At 42.8% G+C, this 20,252-nt stretch overlaps 1 protein-coding gene across 5 annotated transcripts in view; it reads right to left on the bottom strand.

Annotated features, from left to right (window-relative positions):
- Window positions 1-207: 207 nt before the first annotated feature.
- LOC143031467 (uncharacterized) overlaps window positions 208-20,252 on the bottom strand; it is a 31,935-nt gene continuing 11,890 nt past the window's right edge. For 4 of the 5 annotated variants that reach the window (XM_076195321.1, XM_076195323.1, XM_076195324.1 and 1 more), the window contains 6 exons: window positions 14,507-14,647; window positions 12,192-13,377; window positions 8,693-9,353; window positions 6,115-6,362; window positions 4,214-4,350; window positions 208-2,318 (listed from right to left, as the gene is read on the bottom strand). In XM_076195321.1, the coding sequence (XP_076051436.1) occupies window positions 2,137-2,318; window positions 4,214-4,350; window positions 6,115-6,362; window positions 8,693-9,353; window positions 12,192-13,377; window positions 14,507-14,647 (2,555 nt within the window). In that variant the 3' untranslated portion in view covers window positions 208-2,136. The remainder of the gene's footprint in view (window positions 2,319-4,213; window positions 4,351-6,114; window positions 6,363-8,692; window positions 9,354-12,191; window positions 13,378-14,506; window positions 14,648-20,252) is intronic. The other variant, XM_076195322.1, reaches the window with a different exon arrangement.

The raw sequence follows: 20,252 nt of genomic DNA on the forward strand, positions 1-20,252 counted from the left end.
ACCTCTTAACCCATTCAACTACGATGACAAGATGTCTTGTCATTTGGTCAAATAAAACAAAAAATCATAAAACACCAAAATGTTTGATCAAACACCAGAAAAATATGACGTCAGTCCTCGCTTCGCTGCGAGCGAAGCGAGGATTGACGTCCTATTTTTCTGGTGTTTGATCAAACATTTTGGTGTTTTATGATTTTTTGTTTTATTTGACCAAATGACAAGACATCTTGTCATCGGAGTTGAATGGGTTAATAATCTCGTCTGTGGATCAACTTGAATAGTACGATTTCTTCTGCTAATGGAATGTCAGCGGACATCTTAAATCTAGTAATAAATGCATCACGTATTGCATCCATCTCTAAGGTCAAGAGGAGATGCCAAGAAGGTGTCGTCACCCACCGCCGGACACCTTTTGACCCTTGCGAGTGAAGAGGACGACATATTGCCACGAGTCATCAAAGACAGACAGACAGACAGACACGTGGTACTCTCTTCCAACATTCGTCCATCACAGGCCCCTCCAGCAAGCCGTTTGTAAGCTCGTCCACGGAATGCATCCATCCCGTTACGAGTCTTTTCAAAATATACCTCCTCAGTTTATCATCTCTGGTTCCTCAAGCATTGCGGAAATGATCGACACTAAATATAGTAAGATCAATGGAGAAAATGCTCCCAAATTTCCAAGTTTCGGTAGAAAATATCTGTAGCAATTTCATGAGAGTGCCAAGTGTGGAGATGACATTATTATGAGGTACAGACTTTCCAAGTTTTTCACTTTTAGACAAAAATTTACTTCCCTGAATCAGGAAATTGTTTGGAAGATACTATAATTATATGTGTGTGTGTATACATTATGTACATGGATATTCTTCAGTCCATATCTGTATATACATACCAAAGGCTTTTCCCCCCTTACAAGGGAGATAGCCAAAAAACAAAGGTATAGACACATATGGATGAGAAATGTCCATATGTGTACTTCCGATAATCCCGTTATTGGAATGGGGGACTGCATTGATATGTACAAACATACACACACACACACACACATGTGGATAGAAAATAAACTTATTGAATACATTACACAATCTGTCCATCCCGGTACTCTGCTGGCCAATTCTTAGAAAGTCAGTACAACATCGAGCTATCTTGAGGAAGAGCCCACCTTTACGTCAACCATAAATCTATGATTCGACGACCACAACCTGATAAAGCGACCTTCCGAGAGGAGCCGTCATGGTTTAACTTTAGCTGCCTCCGTGCCGCTACAACTACGAAGCTGCCTCTTCTTTTCCGTCTCTTATGACAAGATGTCTTGTCATTTGGTCAAATAAAACAAAAAATCATAAAACACCAAAATGTTTGATCAAACACCAGAAAAATAGGACGTCAGTCCTCGCTTCGCTGCGAGCGAAGCGAGGACTGACGTCCTATTTTTCTGGTGTTTGATCAAACATTTTGGTGTTTTATGATTTTTTGTTTTATTTGACCAAATGACAAGACATCTTGTCATCGGAGTTGAATGGGTTAAGACCTCTCTCTCTCTCTCTCTCTCTCGCGTGGAACTTGTTGGGGGGTTGGGCTTGGGTAGCAGGAGGCGGGTTTTAGGGTTCCCGGGGTTGCCACACGTTCTGCGGACACAGTCCCGTCCCGCTCTCTCGCCTCCTTCGCAAGCGGAACAAGACATCACGTGGCAACACTGTACGGCCGTGCGTAACATTTGCAACAAGCTTCAACTGCCACGCTGTCAACGAACACAACAAATTTAGGATGGAGGGGGGGGGGAAGAGGAAAAAGATGATAATAATACAAACAGGAAGAGCTCCTACTATCCCTGTCATGAATTTCTACTATTCCTCTTCCTTTTTTTTTCTTTTCTTTTTTCGTGTTATCAACGTCTCATTTTCTCGGAGTCCTCTTCATTGTGGTGAGCATTAGGAGTAACATTTGTTCCTCTCCATCGTCAAGACCGGAACAACAACATAACACGAACCGAAGTCCTCTCACATCTCCTCGAGCACTCCTCTCGTCTTTGATTCCGTGATCACGGCTGCATAGTTCGTACCGCTACAAAACTCGGGCTGCTACGGCCTTGTGTCAATCTTCTGCACCTGCTGGTGTCGCCTTGTGCAGTGGCTAGGACACGAGAGCCGACGCGTTGGTTTTGGTGCTGCGACTGCCTACCTTGTGCAAAGTCGTCACGTTGTTGTTGTCCAGCTTCTCGGCAGTTGCCTCTTCCGAATCCGTCGAATCCGAGAGTTTCTCGTCCCCTTCCAGACTTCCATCGTCACTGTTGGGAGTTTCCGAACGGACTTTACCTGCGTCAAGGGTGGGAGAAAGAGGGCGTTTACCATCGAGAAGGAAATACGTGTTACAGTGAGTCCTTGTTATACGGAACATATGCATTCCTGAAAACCTTACCGCAAATTGAAATTACCGTATGCCGAACCCCAGATTCGACTTGTGGCAGACGTACTACCTTCTCCCTGCTCTTTCCTCTTCAAAAGATCTAATTTGACCTCCAAAACACGAGCGGATACTGTATCTGTGAATTTTTTCTTACCGTAAATAGAATCGAGGGTAGTAATGGCCAAATACCGTAACTGTGAATTTACCGGATAAATAATTACCATATAAGGAGGACTCACTGTACAATACAGGCAAACCCTGTTTTATAACCAATCCCTGCACAGCTTTCTTTCCGTACAAAGTTATGACTTCCATATTCTTTTTAATTCACCATTTTCCATGACTAGAATAATCAGGAATGCTCATTTCTACAACTCCGCAGTTCTATTTCACTGATCCTGGATGAAAATCTGAAAATGCTGACTATATATGACAAATATTACAAGAACAAAACCTGGTTCTATCACAAGATTTCCCTGCACACATTCTCTAAGGGAGATGGCAGCCTTATATCCCAGATAACACGATCTGATGCTCAGTAATGAAATAAACATCCATTTCTCTATATACCTAGAAAAGTCCTTCCCAATGTGGGGTTTATGCCCCACAGGTGGGCAATATGATTTTTAACGGGGGCATCTGAGAGCAACTGAAGAAATCTGGGTTACTTTTTTTTATCATTTGGGAATGGATGGTAAGAGGAGACTGTATGAAGGAGTGATTGTGCCAACAGCACTGCATGCAGCAGAAACATGGAACATAAGAGAGGAAGAGAGAAAGAGTTTGAATGTGTTTGAGATGAGGTGTCTGAGAAGTATGATGGGGGTTACTAGGCTACATAGAGTGGGAAATGAGGAGGTGAGGAGGAGAACAGGGGTGGAAAGGGAACTGGGAAATAGGGTTGATGAAAGAGTATTAGGATGGTTTGGACACATGGAAAGAATGAGTGAAGAAAAACTAGTAAAAGAGGTATGGAAGGCAGATGTGGAGGGAGTGAACATGAGGGGACGTCCTAGGATGAGATGGATGGATAGGATGAAGGGGGCTTTGGGGAAGAGGGGAATGTCTGTTGAGGAAGGACGGGAGAGGACAGAAGGCAGGGGTGAATGGAGAATGGTTGTATATGGAAGATGTTGTGATGCATGAGGTGAAATGGGTGGGAGGATGGGGGTTGAGGTAGTATGTGTGAGCAAAATTTGACGCAGCCCGAAGGGATTTCTTCCCGTCCTCTCCTTTCATGCAGGGGGGAGCGGAGAGGGGGGTCACCAATTTAATGAAGCAGCCTTGCTGTGGATGTGCTGTGTCTTGCGACACTGCCTCTGACCCAGGGCAATGGACAAAGGGCAGGGATGACCCGTCATCCAGGAGGTGCTAAGATAAGAGGGAGGGTGGAGGGGAGTGGAGCGTATTTAAGGATGGAATGGGTGGGAATGATTTTATGAATTTTTCTTTTTGGCTACCTCCCTTGTAAGGGGGAAAAAGCCTTGGTATATGTATGTATATACATATATATATATACACACACACACACACACACACACACATATATATATATATATATATATGCATACATTTTTATCAACCACAATGCACTTTAATTCTAAGCCATCTAGGAGCATGCAGAAATTGAAAATTGGTACGCCCGAGGACTCGAACCTATTAAAGTACATTGTGGTTGATAAAAATGTATCTCTAATCACTGGGACCCATTCAGTGTTGTACAAATATATATACACATATAAACAGCAAAGCATAAGAAACACTCTTCTAGGTTGTAAGGCTTGACAAAGCAACGTAAACAAACCTTCCTCTAACTCCTCCTCTTTGACTTTGGTCTCCCCTTCGACTGGTCGTTCCCGGTCTCCATCACTGCCGCTGTTGTTGTCTTCCGCTGCCTTGCATGACTTTTTGCCCAACGTGGAGGTGATGTTGGCAGCCCTGCTTGAATATGTCAAAAGATGACGGTTAGGGAAAATATAAAAATTCATGCATATGTAAAGGGGGCAGTAGTAAGAGGAATGTCTGTTGAGCAAAGGAAGAGAGATGACGGGGAAGGTTTTTGTCATGTCATCAAGTTTGGGGGATAAACTAACCAGGGTCCTCACATGCGGGTGCATATGCTCTGGGGCGGCACATTTAGGGGGTAGGCTATTCTAGTCTGGTCATAAATAAATAAATATATATATATATATATATATATATATATATATATATATATATATATATATATATATATATATATATATATATATATATAACTTATTTGTTAGCTTTGTGATCAAGATCCTAAGGGTCAAAACATTAAGGCAGTAAAATTCTTCCATTATTCCTCATATACTTCCTCCGCCTTCAGTTAAATTTATGTATATATATATATATATATATATGTATATATACATATATATATACATATATATATATATATATATATATATATATATCAAAGGAGCCCTGAATATTTTACCATATCTGAATTTTGCATTACAATCAACAGAATATGAAAAAAAAATTCCCCTTATCCTTTCTGCAATAGGGACATTAAATAAAAAATTTAAAACCTGTTTAATTATTTTGCAAGCCAATAGCTATAATAACAGGCAGCAAGGGATGGTGGAGATGGAAAGTGCTGATGGGGGAAGGGGGGAAGGGAGGCGTCACTGAGAACTCTGCCTTGGGGCAGCACTTAGGCATGTAAAGTCTCTGAAACTAGCACTAGTTATCTAGTGTTGCTAGAGGCACTGTGCCTCGCTGCATTCCCTTACACTTGAGTGACAGTTTTTTTTTTTTTTTTTCTTCTTCTTCTTCTTCTTCTTCTTCTAGGGGGGATGGGAGTGTGTTAACCCATTCAACTCTGATGACAAGATGTCTTGTCATTTGGTCAAACAAAACAAAAAATCATAATAAAACAACAAAATGTTTGATGATCAAACAGCACCAGAAAAATATGACGTCATCAGTCCTCCTCGAGGAGGAGGACTGATGACGTCATATTTTTCTGGTGCTGTTTGATCATCAAACATTTTGTTGTTTTATTATGATTTTTTGTTTTGTTTGACCAAATGACAAGACATCTTGTCATCAGAGTTGAATGGGTTAAAGCTGCTGCCTTCCTTACACAGGGGCAATGTCCTTTGGTATGTATGCAGCAAACGCTCAATATAACTGATATCAGATATAACGGACAAAAAAATCTGACTGGATAAACCCTCGCTATAACGGATTTCCATCCATTATAGCGAGGGATCCTCGGTTTTAACGGATCTTCGGATATGATGACAGACCCGTCACCATATCATCCACTATATCGGGAGTTTACTGTAATGTCTAATCCTACTAAGTTCTAATACCGGGCAAACTTCGGGATATGACGGATCTGTCCAATATTTCCATCAGATATAACGGATCCTTGGTTATAATGGATCTTCGGCTATAACAACAGGCTCCTGTCCCCATATCGTCAATTTACTGTACACTTTATATTTTGTCTAATTGTAGGTTTATCATAATTTCATAACAATAAAACATCAACAAAGACGGTGATATCTGAAATATTACAATAAATCATCCGGGCTCAAGAAACAAGGTCCCCAAGAAGGGCTGGACACCAGCTACTGAACAGAATCGTCAATAAATCCCGTACTCTGAGCTTAACAACCCTGAGGCGTTTTCGGTCGAGGGTTAATGAGCGGGCAAGGTCATATTTACCTGAAGGTTTTGTTGACCTCCTTCTGCATGTCCGTGTCGTACTTGTGGTACTTTTCGTACATGGAGATGATGAGGTCACGCTCCTCTTCGGAATACTCCTCCATGGACGGGTGGAAGCGTTTGGCGTGTTTGACGTACGTGTTCTTACGGGGCCCATCGTAGGACTTGAAGGTGGTGAAGCACAGCATGCAGATGCTCATGTTCGTTCTGGTGTCGTAGTCCACCAGCAGCTGTCGTCGCCACTCCTCCTGTAAGCGCACAAAAGAGTAAACAGTAATTTACTCCAACACAAGTTAATACGAGCCGTAGCCTACGCCAGACAGTTCATAGCTGTGGCCAAAGCAGTCCTCTTTGCCCTGTAATGTGCTTTTGGGGACTGCTGGGGAAGAGAACCGTCAATACTGGGAATCGGAGAGGAGTGCAGGATTCAAACCCACAAGTAAGCAAATGCAAGATTATCATGCTTCCAATTACGCCATCAGTACGCATATATACACAATTCTTGACATTCGTGGGGCCCACGCTGGTGGTTTTACACGTTCACACTTCTTTCCTTGATAAAATTTCGATTGTGATGGTGATTCACAATAAATAAATTTGCAATATGGGCATAAATCACTTAGATGTTTACATAAAGTGAAAACAGGGGAACATTTCTAACTACATTTATTATGTCTTGAACAATTATGTAATTAAAAGAAAAAAAAAAATCATGCCTTTGTAGAGTGCCGGAGGACTGGAGGAGTGCCTGTATAGTTCCACTTTACAAGGGAAAAGGGGACAAGTGTGAGGGTGGTAGTTTCAGGGGGATCAGCTTATTGAATGTAGTTGGGAAGGCTTATGGGAGGGTCTTCATTGAGAGGAGTAGGAGAGGAACAGAGGGAGTAATTGGTGAGGAACATTGTGGTTTTAGGACAGGAAGGGGTTGTGTAGATCAGATTTTTGTGGTAAGACAGATATGTGAGAAAGCTATAAGAAAAGAGGAGGATGTTTTTTGGGCTTTTACGGATTTGGAAAAGGTTTACGACAGGGTAGACAGGAAGACACTGTGGGAGATACTGCAGATATATGGGATAAGAGGTAAGCTGTTAAGAGCAGTCAACAGTTTTTACGAGAGTAGTAGAGCTTGTGTTAGGATTAGAAATGGAGAGAGTGAATGGTTTGAGGTAAAGGTAGGACTTCGTCAGTGATGTGTATGTTGCCCTGGCTGTTCAATCTATACATGGATGGGGTGGTGCGAGAGGTGAATGCAAGGGTAGTGGGTCAGGGGTTGGAGATGGTTAGAGAAAATGGAGAAAAGTGGGAGGTAAGCCAGTTGTTATTTACTGACGACACTGCGCTTGTAGCAGGATCAGAGGAGGGATTGAGGAAGTTAGTGACAGAGTTTGAGAAGGTGTGTGAAAGAAGGAAGCTGAAGATGATGAGATGTACAAGTGGAGAGTGACAGCAGGCTGGAAGTGAGCATTAAGGGAAAGAGACTGGAGGAAGTGGACAGTTTTAGATACTTGGGTGCGAATGTGGCAGGAAAGGGAGGAGTACGGGTGAAGGTAGAATGTAGATTGAGAGAAGAGAGTAAATGCCTTGGTGGATTAAGAGTGTAATGAGGAATAGACATTTGGGAATGGATGCTAAGAGGAGACTGTATGAAGGAGTGATTGTGGCGACAGCATTGTACGGGGCAAAAACATGGGAGTATGAGAAAGGATGACAGAAGGAGTTTGAATGTGTTGAGATGAAATGCCTGAGATGTATGATAGGGGTTACTAGACTGGATAGAGTGAGAAATGAGGAGGTGAGGAGGAGAACAGGGGTGGAAAGGGAACTGGGAGATAGGGTTGATGAAAGAGTATTAGGATGGTTTGGACACATGGAAAGAATGAGTGAAGAAAGATTAGTAAAAGAAGTGTGGAAGGCAGAGGTGGAAGGAGTGAATATGAGGGGGCGTCCTAGGATGAGCTGGATGGATGGATGGAGTGAAAGGGGCATTACAAAAGAGAGGAATGTCTGCTGAGGAAGGACGGGAGAGGAGAAAAGATAGGGGTGAATGAAGAAGGTTTGTGTATGGATCATGCTGTGATGCATGAGGGGAGTAGGTGGGGGATGGGCGGTGAGGAAGTATGTACGAGAAATAATTTGACACAGCCCGAAGGGATTTCTCCCCATCTTCTCCTTTTCTGCATGAAGGGAGCGAGGGGGGGGTCACCAAATTAATGAAGCGGCCTTGCTGTGGATGTGCTGTGTCTTGCAACACTGCTTCTGACCCAGGGCAGTGGACAAGATGCAGGGATGACCTATCATCCAGGAGGTGCTAAGATGAGAGGGAGGGAGGGAGGAGGGTGGAGGGGAGTGGAATATGTCGGGGATGGAATGGGTGGGAGTGGTTTCTATGCCTTTTTCTTTTTGGCTACCCCCCGTGTAAGGGGGGGAAAGAAGCCTTAGGTATATGTATGTTTTCCATTTTCTAAATTGCGTTTTCCACAAAATTTGGGACTAAACACAAATAAACAGTGTACGTAAACGACTGGAATACGATACAGGCAAAAACAGTACGTCGAACGGGTCCGACCCATCCACCCACCTTGAAAGTCCGCATGTTGACCGTGACTCTTTGCAGATTGTTGTTGGCCGTGGTTCCTTCTGTTCCGTCATTGCCCGCCGCCTGCTTCAGCAGCGAATGGAAGTACGGGGTCACCTTCTCTTCAATGCCTTCCGTGGCGGCGGTCGTGTAGGCCTCGGTCGTGTCTGCGCTCGTGATCGGCGGTGTCGTGGAGGTGGACGGGGTCGACGAGTGTGTCGTCGTCCCGTTCGGAGAAGAGACGTGCAAGTGGGTGGCCACGGTTGCCTGCGTGGTGGTGGTGCTGCTGGCGTTGGTGTGGTGCTGCGTGGTGGTGTTCGGGCTGCCTTGCGACCCCGGGGAGGAGGGAGAGCTGCTCAGGGTAGTCGCTGCTGAGGGCGTGGAGGTCGTCGTTGATGTGATCGTTGTGGTCGATACGGAGGTCGAGGCAGATATACAAGAGGACGAAGACGATGAGAGCGAGGACGACGAACAAGTGACGAGTGGTGTGGGGTTTGGCTGATGTTGTTGTAACGATTGCTCCTGCTGCATGATTACGTCTTTGGTGGTGAAGGCCGCATTAGGCGACGTGCAAATATTCACCTCGAGCACCGACGTCGGTTTCAGGTCTTCCGCATAGGCCGCGCAGATGAGCTGGGGAGACATTTTGTCAGTTCCGTTGCACCTACGGGGAGAGCAAAGAGAAATAATGCACAAGTTACAACAATAACAAGAGCAATAATAAAAACATACATACATACATATACCGTCTTCTCCTTTTCTGCATGAGGGGACAGAGGTCGCCGATTTAATGAAGCGGCCTTGCTGTGAATGTTCTGTGTCTTTCGACACTGCCTCTGACCCAGGGAGGGCAGTGGGGTGGGCGAGATGCAGGGATGACCCATTGTCATCCAGAAGGTGCCAAGATAAGAGGGAGGGAGGGAAGAGGGTGGAGGGGAGTGGAGTGTGATAGGGATGGAATGGGTGGGAGTGATTTGTATGCCTTCGTTTTTTGGCTACCTCCCAAGTAAGGGGGATAAAAGCCTTTGGTATATGTATCTACATATACCAAGGGCTTTTTCCACCTTACAAGGGAGGTAGCCAAAGTCAAAAGGCATAAATCCACTCCCATTCACCACCTACCTCCCTCCCTCTTTTCTTGGCACCTCCTGGATGACCGGTCATCCCTGCATCTCGCCCACCGCCCTGGGTCAGAAGCAGTGTCGCAAGACACAACATATCCACAGCAAGGCCGTTTACTAAGAACAATAATAATGATATTATAGCAATAATAATGAGAAATAAAAATAATAAAGCTATATCACACACCCATAAACTAAACTTACACATTTCAGCATTAAAAGACTAACAAGAAACGATGCCATTTTTCCTCAATTACATCCCATCCCCTCCCCATACGCAATCCTGTTCCCGAATCCCATTATTCTTTACCTCACTTCTCTCCCACTTTTCCCCACTCCCAAATCTTCCGTGTCTGGCATCCTTCGTCCCTATACTCCCATCGTTTTCCTGCATTTCTTTCCTCCCGTGTTACGGGGTTTATGGTGACATCTGCTTTACATAAGAACATAAGAACGAAGGAGACTGCAAGAGACCATAAGGCCTACACTAGGTAGCTCCGTATCCATCACCACCTGTCATCACCCATCCATAAAGTTGTCTAATCGTTTCTTAAAACAACTGATACTTTCAGCGCTCACTACATGGTTACTAAGTCTATTCCATTCGTCGACCACCCTATTAGTAAGCCAATGTTTGCCTATTTCCTTCTTACATCTAAATTTGCCCAGTTTAAAACCATTACTGCGAGTCCTGCCCTGTTGTTTTAATAGGATGACCTTGTTTGCATCACCCTTGTTAAAACCTTTGATCCACTTGAACACCTCTATTAGATCACCCCGCACTCTGCGTGTTTCCAGTCTCTATTACGCTACCCTTCCAGAGCCTTTCCATGCCGAATTGCTGCTCAGAACAAAGATCTCATCACCACTTCCTTTATGCTATAGGCGTTCAAAATCATTCAAGATATTTTAAAAACGTTATCTAATGTCCCTAATGCAGAATAGACAAGGAAAAAATATTTCACATTCTGTTGATTCTAACGCAAGATTCGTATATTACGGTTAAAATATTCAGGACTCCTTTGACCATTTATTATTATTATTATTTTGTCAGCTCTGTGGGTGGTATGTCCAGACTAGAATTGCATGCTGCCCCTAAATGTATTGCCCCCGGGCACATGCACCCCCCCCCCCCATTGTGAGGTCCCATGGCAACAACCTTCCCCGTCATCTCTCTTCCTTGCTCAACAGACATTCCTCTAACTACATGTTCCCCCTTTACGTATACATGAATCTTTGTGAATCTCTCTTCTAACATGTCTACGATCCAACCAACCTCCTCGTTACAATTTTGTCCCCAAGTAGTAGTAAGCGTTGGCAATTTGCGACAATAGGGGTGAATTACACATCCCGTCATTTTTTTTTGTTTTCTTCCATGTTCTTCTTTCTTCTTCCGTTTCCCGCTCGCAAGATCAACCGTCCCTCCCATCCCATCTAATCTCTGACTTCTCCCTCAATTGTTCAATTCATCTCCATTGTCAAACTTTAACCCGTCACACTTATATATATATATATATATATATATATATATATATATATATATATATATATATATATATATATATATATATACACACTAATCAAAGAATTCCTGTTTATATCGATCTAAACCGGAACGGACACCGGAAATCCCTCAAGGGGACACGTCCCCTCCGGCCCCTGATTGGCTGAGAGTGGTGACGTTACGGCAACGGAGACGACTGATTGGATGAGAGCGAAGCGAGCTCTCCCGAAGAGCCGAGCCCCTGCGCAGCGGGGTCGGGCGCAGCCAGTTGCTCGTATTATATATATATATATATATATATATATATATATGAATAAATGATGGTTCTGCTTCACATCGCAAACTCCCCGTACCTGTCGGGAGGCTATGACGGTGCCCCTTACAGATGACTATATATCGTGGAATTGAACGAACCATGCCCTTGGTCCAACTCGCTGGATGCAGGATTCGAACCTCCGTCGCAAGCAGCGACGCTCTAAACCGAATAAACGAACGAATAAAATTAAATAGATAATAAACGATGAATAATCCTGATACTTCCATAGGGAATTCCCGCACGCCCCCTGCCACTCCGAATGAGTAAGCCATTAATTAACCCATTCAACTCCGATGACAATATGTCTTGTCATTTGGTCAAATAAAACAAAAAATCATAAAACACCAAAATGTTTGATCAAACACCAGAAAAATATGACGTCAGTCCTCGCTTCGCTGCGAGCGAAGCGAGGACTGACGTCATATTTTTCTGGTGTTTGATCAAACATTTTGGTGTTTTATGATTTTTTGTTTTATTTGACCAAATGACAAGACATCTTGTCATCGGAGTTGAATGGGTTAATTAAATGAAATTTATGACAAATGGAGAGTCGCGACTCACATGGGTATGTCCTCCTTCTCTCTCTTGATGACCCTAGCGGAGATGATGTCCTCGTGGGCCGCTTTCTTGCTGGCCACTTTGCAGGCCGCATCCGCGCCGTGTTTCCCGGCGGCGGCGGCGGCGGCGGCACTGGTGGCCGCGGCGGAAACCGCCGCTGCCGCTGCGGCCGCTGCGGCTCCTCCTGCCGAAGCCGCGGCCGCTGCCACGGAAGGGACGTTGATGAGAGGGATGTGGAAGGCGGGGTGCGCCGGCAGGAGAGGCAGTCTGGGTTCTCCCGTCCTCGCTCTCTTTGTGGGCGGTTGCTGATGCTGTTGCTGTTGCTGCTGGTTGACGGTTCCTGTCGGCCCACCGGCACCGCCGCCCATGGCGTCCTGCGAGAGGATCACCGCTGCGGTTGCTGCCTCCCGCAGGGCGGTGGCCTCCCTCAGGGCCGCAGCCTCCCGCAGTGCGGCCTCTCGGGCCTCACGTCGGGCTTCTCGTCGCTCCTCCTTCTTGCTCCGCTCGGTGGCCGCGTACAGGAGGTCGTCCAAGCGGTTGCGCCTCTCCTGCCGTTCCTGGGGCGTTTCGTCGTGGCTCTTGAGGGAGCCGCTGAAGGAGAGGTTCAAGGGCGAGAGGTCTCGGCCATGAGGATCTGTCGTTGGCGCCACGAACGATTGGCCGGATCCTCCTGACGGGGGTTGAGGTCCTCCTCCACTACCTCCTCCTGTAGGAGGGTTCGGGTACTCTGTTGCTGCTGCGGCTGCAGCCGCAGCCGCCGCCACAGCCGCATTGTACAAATGCGTCTGGTGGCGGCTGTTGACCCGCGCCGAAGACCTAGTGCCTTTGTTGTTACCGCACCCGACGGAGGAGGAGGAGGAGGAGGAGGGCGAGGAGGAAGCCGAGGCGGACGCCGTCTTGAGGAGGAGTTCTTGCTCAGCCTTCTTGAGGTCGTTGTTGGCCGAGGAGGAGACCTCAGCCAGGCCCTTGATCTTGAGGGACTCGGCCGTACGCAGGAGGGAGGAGAGGTTTTCTTGGTCGACGTTGACTTCGCCGTGGTAGATGAAGCGAATCAGCGCCCCGACGTCCTGAGCTCGAGGCCCGTCCAAGACGATCACGGGGGCCTGGCCAGGGCCCACGCTCTCTAGGATCTGCTCGAAGTGGCCGCTCGAAGCGCATAACACGAGTTTGTGAAGACGCCATACCTCACCTGAAGGGGGACAGGAGGGGGAGAGAGAGAGAGGTCAACTTTGGGAAGACTAAAGGACAAAAAAAAAAAAAAAAAAAAAAAATAATAATAATAATAATAATAATAAATAAAAGTAAAAAAATAAATTTAAAAAAGTAAAAATAAATAAAAACAATAATATATAGTAAATAAAATAATAAATTAATTAATACAAACAGTACATAAATAAAATAATAATCATAACAATACATGTACACACATATCCAAAGGGTTTTTTTCCCCCTTACAAGGAAGGTAGCCAAAGTCGAAGGCATATATCCACTCCCATCCATTACATCCCTACACATTCCACACCCATTCACCAACCCTCCCTCCCTCTTATATAATAATAATATAATAATAATAATAATAATAAAAAAAATAATAATAAAAATAATATAAAAAATAAAATTATATACATACATATATATATATATATATATATATATATATATATATATATATATATATGCTGTTCCCTCAAACCTGACCTTTACCACGTGCGCCACGACCTGTAGCGACTATTTGGGACGATAAGAATAATAATATTAATAATAATAATACTTACAGCAATTACCATTATAATACCTAATTTACAATGATATATTCTCTAATCTTCAGTTTTCAGATTCCCAAAAGACGTCTCGTAAATGTAGATATGGAAATACACACAATATATATATATATATATATATATATATTGTGTGTGTGTGTGTGTGTGTGTGTGTGTGTGTGTGTGTGTGTGTATCTATATATATTCTTGCAGGCAGACGAGGTTAAAAGCTATTGAAGATTCATTTTCTATTATCTTCTTGCGTATAGTCTCTATACGACGAATATTTGACTTATCATTTTCTGCAAGTCTGCTCAGGAGATCTCAGACTTACAGAAAATGATAAGTCAAATATTCGTCATATAGAGACTATACGCAAGAAGATAATCAAAATGAATCTTCAATAGCTTTTAACCTCGTCTGCCTGCAAGAAAATACCCTACCTACACACACACAAAAAAAAATAAATAAATAAATATATATAATATATATATATATATATATATATATATATATATATATATATATATATATATATATACAATACGGTGTTTATACCTTGACAGCATAGAGTGACGTCGGCAAACTGTTGATTGGCGAGTACATGGCCGAGCGTGCCCAGGAGATTGTTGGTGTGGTAATTCCATCGCAGACAAAATTTTTGAAAAGAACCCATTGCACCCCTTCCAGCACATAACACTGTAAGAAATAATAAAAGAAAAATATTAAACAACAATGCTAATGTACAAATGTGTGTGTATATTATATATATATATATATATATATATATATATATATATATATATATATATATATATACATATATATACATATATGCGTGTACATATGGAAAGAGAAAGTTAAAAGTGGAAAGAATTAACGCTGACATGACGTCATGAAAAGACGCATGATGATTGGTTGTCGTTTGTCCCGTCTGTGTGACGTAATATTTTCAGCTTCCTTTTTCGAAATGACATTTCCTCTTCAGATTTTGACTTTCGAGGGAGGAATGGAATAATACATTATTCACTGTTGCAGCATTTGGAAAAGAAAAATTTCACTTGATAGAAAAAAAATTACACATGGAAGAAAAACGCGTTTGTGTACCGATCAATGGAATAGATAATTAACAAAAAAGTACACCTATTACATTACTAAATACCTGTGAAAACTCGCTGCAACTCCAATATATTTTCAAAACATCCCATTGACTTGCCTGATAATGTGCGGTACTTTTATTCGAAAACACTGACGTCATATAGGGATTTCCTGTTGGTGAGCTTCATGTCTAAGCAATGTCCCTCTCGGAGATAAAAAAAAAAATCCCATTTCCGTTATGCCTCAAGCAGTCCATTCTTCGCTATATTAATTTCTTTTAAAAGAGCATAAATCCCATGTTTCGTGGTTAAAAATAGCAAAACTCTAAAATAAGTCAACATCCTTAGGAAAATGCAATTTACATATATAGTCTACCTGGACCTAGTCGAATGGACAAGACTTAAACACAATGAACGTGCATACACCAAGGCAATCTCGCACCTTTCTCTTCCGATTGCCAAGATCAAGATAATATTAATTTTGTTCTCAGCATTCACCCATCCTGGGCAGCAGGACCTATTTGAAGAAATCAAAATACGTTCAATATTAAATCAGTACACCACCTTCGCATAGCCCGAAGTCTGCCGACATTTTCTGAAACTCTCCTCCAAGTCGACATGACGTCACTCAAACTCCGCCTTCGTTGACGCGAACACTAAATATTATATAACGTAATATATATATATATATATATATATATATATATATATATATATATATATATATATATATATATATATATATATATATATATATATATGGGGTGCAGGATATTTTATGATCAGGATGCATGGAAGATCGCGTCCGCCGAAACTTAACTATATTGAAACAATCAGCTTGTTCATCATGTTACTCTACGCCCCTACGGATCAGAGACATGTAGCCACCCACTACCCGTGGTTGGGGGACAAGGATACCGCCACAACGTCCCGGAGAAGTAATGGGAGACAAAACGATGAAGCTACCCCCGTATGAGGGGGAATATCATAATAATAAAAATGTAAAAAATAATAATCATAATAAAAACAATAACAATAAAATAAAAATCATTAAACAAATAATAATAATAATAATAATAATGATAACAATAATAATAAAATAATAAATAATATCGACGATAATAAAAAAGAAAACGACAACTGCTTGCTACAAGCCACCTCTCGCCGTCGTCCACCTGTGCGCTGCGCTGTCCAATTAAGAGCCCCCAGCCAACCCGAGAAGGAGATGCCAGTCTCACTCCCCCCTCCCCACCCACTCCCTCCGGCCGTGTACGTGTGTGTACGCGCGCGCGCGTGTGCGTATGTGATTTTCATTCTTGGATCACGTGCTGGACTTCTGATCAACGGCTACTACCCTACCGGATGAGAGTTTATAGGTCACAAATGTATACTACCCCCATTTCTCAAGGGAGGCAGTAACATTCTGCAGTATAAATTCAATTTTATTACGAATATTTATTATTTCATCTGTTATTCTAAAAATCCCTGTCGTTTCCTTCCTGAAATTGGCTTTGCTACACTGAATGGGATATTCATATACATAAATCTACATAACAATCCTGTATTACAATAACCCTAATGACCTATAGCGACTGCGCAATGGGCATTAATTATACATTTTGTTGTGTTCATAACTAAACCAAAATAATCGTTTTCCCTTGAATAGAGAAATATATAAAATAATTAAAATCGTATAAGTATTATGTGGAGTAATTTATTTCCATTCAGGGTTCTTGATTGATTTAAATCAAACGACGCCACCTCTCCCAAACCAGAGTCGACATGACGTCATGTCTGGGTGTGGCACCCGTCCATCCACTTCTTCATGGTACAGAAGCAGATCCACCTAGGTTCTCTCAACTGGGAGCTCTAGTGATCAGCAATTATTATTATTATTATTATCATATCTATGTGGAGCCACTAACCGAATTTAATGGTAGTCGACGTTTTGTGATACAATTCAATGTTGAAGTTGCTCCCGCCATAAAACGCGGGAGGAACTTATACTCTATCAGATGCGTCGAGGGGTGATGTTCCGATATGTGGAGATTGTGGTAGACTCCACACGATCGGGGATATATATATACATAACATTAAAATTATATTATCAAGAAGCATTGATAATGGTAATATTAATCAGAATATACAATAACAACAATAATAATAACAACCGAGAGCAATTGTAATTGGCGATAAATTTAGTTTACAAATGAAACTTGATAAAAAATAAAGTTCGAAAATCAAGCACTTGGAGCAGTCTTCCAGATACTATAGTTAGTATACGATAAGACAGTCTTAAAAAAAAGTTTTGAGAATCATACGACAGATAACGAAATGGAAATAATATGTGACAAAGATTTGTAATCTCCATAGGTGGGCGGAGCTTCTGTGAGTTGCCTATTTGCAAAATTTTGCGTATTTTGCGTTATTTTGTGTCCAAAGGCGTCAGTAGACAGTCAACATGTTCACCTGGTTTCTCTTGCACATTTTGTGATAAAAAATTCTGAGAGAGAGAGAGAGAGAGAGAGAGAGAGAGAGAGAGAGAGAGAGAGAGAGAGAGAGAGAGAGAGAGAGAGAGAGAGAGAGAGAGAGAGAGAGAGAGAGAGAGAGAGGGACGTCAATGACTGCAAGGGAAAATCCAGCTATGGGACGTGACGTCATCGAGGGAAAACTGACGATGACGTCACCGTTTCTTTGATGACGTCACGAGACACCTTGGGGGGGAAAAGGCTACTTGTGTTAGAATAGAGGCATTTGAGCGTTACCAAAGACATATATATATATATATATATATATATATATATATATATATATATATATATATATATACATACATGTGTGTGTGTGTGTGTGAGTATTACAATTACGTAAATAAACAATGATGTTTGAAGGTACTTTTAGGATACCAACGCCGGAGATATGAAAAGAGACGACTGTCCGCGTCAGCCTCTCAGCCTTCAAAAATACATACACGACTTGAAAGCCAATCTATAACACACACACACACACACACACACACACACACACCGTTGCTCAGAGCCTGTGGACCAGTTCTTTGAGTTGGAATCTCTCTGGCCCCCCTCCCCCTCCCTCCCCCCATTCTCCTCCTCCTCCTCCCCTCCCCCCTCGCGCCCAGTTGGGTTGGGTAGACTGCGCGGCGCACGAAACTCGTTTTCCACGGGCAACCTTAAGGTCATTCAGTGACGCTATCCACCGGACCTCTACGTGCGCATACATACATGTATATATATATATATATATATATATAAATATATATATATATATATGTATATATATATATATATATATATATATATAATATATACACATTACCACAATCAGCTATCAGGACAACAAATAGATGCGAAGACAACTTTGCGTCATTTGTCGTCATTCTTGGGAACTAAATTATCATATTTTCTTTTGAAAGTCGTATTCAATGAATATTCTTAGATTTCGCAGGGTAGGTTAAAAGACGTAGATTATGTAAAATATATATTATATATATATATATATATATATATATATATATCAGTTGGCTGAAAATATGACTTACAGGAAATGACGTCAGAATATTTGGCGACAATATTCATTGTAAGCTTGATATTGAACGTGACCTTACAATGACAATATATTGATACAAGAAAAAAAAATATTGTATTACGATCATTGTCTTACAGAGATAGAAAGCAAATATCTTCCGCTAGAGGTCAGGGCAAACGCCGCCCTGAGGGAGACAGACAGACAGACAGACAGACAGACGGGGGCTTCGTTCCACAGCCCCAGGGAGGTGGGGGGGGAAGGAGGGGGGGAAGGGGGAGGTTCCAGGTCACTTCCCTATCGCCACTTCCAAGCATGAATCTCATTTTGTTTTTTCTCTCTGGTGCAATCTTCGTGGTTATGTTACGCTGTTGACCGGCCGCCAAGTTCACTATACTAATCACGATGCATCCACTAACTAGCACTAGTCTCCTGGTCGGGGCCCCTCTTACGAAACAGACCGGGACCCCCAAAAGCCTATCGACCCCACGATCGAGACCCACGGGTTTAGCTAAACCCGGTTCAATCTTGGGTTTAATCTTCTTCTATTCGCGCCGCCAACACGGGCTCTCTTCTACGCCTCCTCTTCCTAACCACTCCTCTCAGCCTCTTCCTGTCCCTGACACCTTGCCAGCTTCTCCCTCCCCCTCCTCCTCCTCCCCCTCCTCCCAGTGGGACCACACGCCCCCTGGTTGGGCCACAGGGAGAGGAAGACGAAGGGAGGAGGAGGAGGAGGAGGAGGAGGAGGAATTGTTGAGAGGGATAATGAGGAGGTAGAGGGTGAGTGAAAGCAAGGAGGAAGAGAAAAGGATTAGAAAATAATAATAATAATAATAATAATAAAAATAATAATAGTAATAATACCGGAACTTCAGGGAGCATGCGAGAGATAGAGAGAGGGAGAGAGAGACGGCTGTCCCGCCAGCCTCTCAGCCCCCTCGACCAGCCTCCTCCAAGCCCCTGCGGGCAGAGTTGGCTGCCAGCACGCCAGCAAAAGCGGCGGGCGCGCACGAACGTACGCACGCACGCACGCGGCACGACAGTCGTCGTCGTCGTCATCTTGGCGGGAACGATTATATATAAATATACATTTGTGTGATATATATATATATATATATATAATATATATATATATATATATATATATATATATATATATATATATATACATACATATAATTTTGACAAAGGACAAGAGTCGTTAAACGGTATTATTTAAGAGGGAGGGAGGGAGGAAGACGAAGAAATATGGGAAATTATTTGAGGGAATTCGTTAAATTGAATATTTTCCTTTACTCTCCTCCTCTTCCTCTTTCTTCTCCTCCTCACCCGCAGACCGGACATGTATACGCACAAAGTGCGTATGTATACAATAAACGCACACATACGCACGTGCACATACGTACACACACGCACACAACTAGAACACAGACGCGATCCTACGATGTATAGAGGGCGAGCGCCTTGGCATACCAAGCCGTCACTGTCTCCCTTGGGCAAGATGATGGTGTGTGCGCGCGCGTGTGTATCTTTCTCCTATGATTGGCTGATTAATGAAATTTTGAATATTGGAGAGATATTTCCGAATAAGAGAAATGTCGAAATATGAGAAGAAAGACTTCGAACAGAGATATTTGAGACTAAAAATAATTCCGAATAAGAGAGAA

The sequence above is a fragment of the Oratosquilla oratoria genome, chromosome 12 (genome assembly GCF_046742065.1).
Source record: "Oratosquilla oratoria isolate Oo_2021 chromosome 12, ASM4674206v1, whole genome shotgun sequence".
NCBI classification, from domain to species: Eukaryota; Metazoa; Arthropoda; class Malacostraca; order Stomatopoda; family Squillidae; genus Oratosquilla; species Oratosquilla oratoria.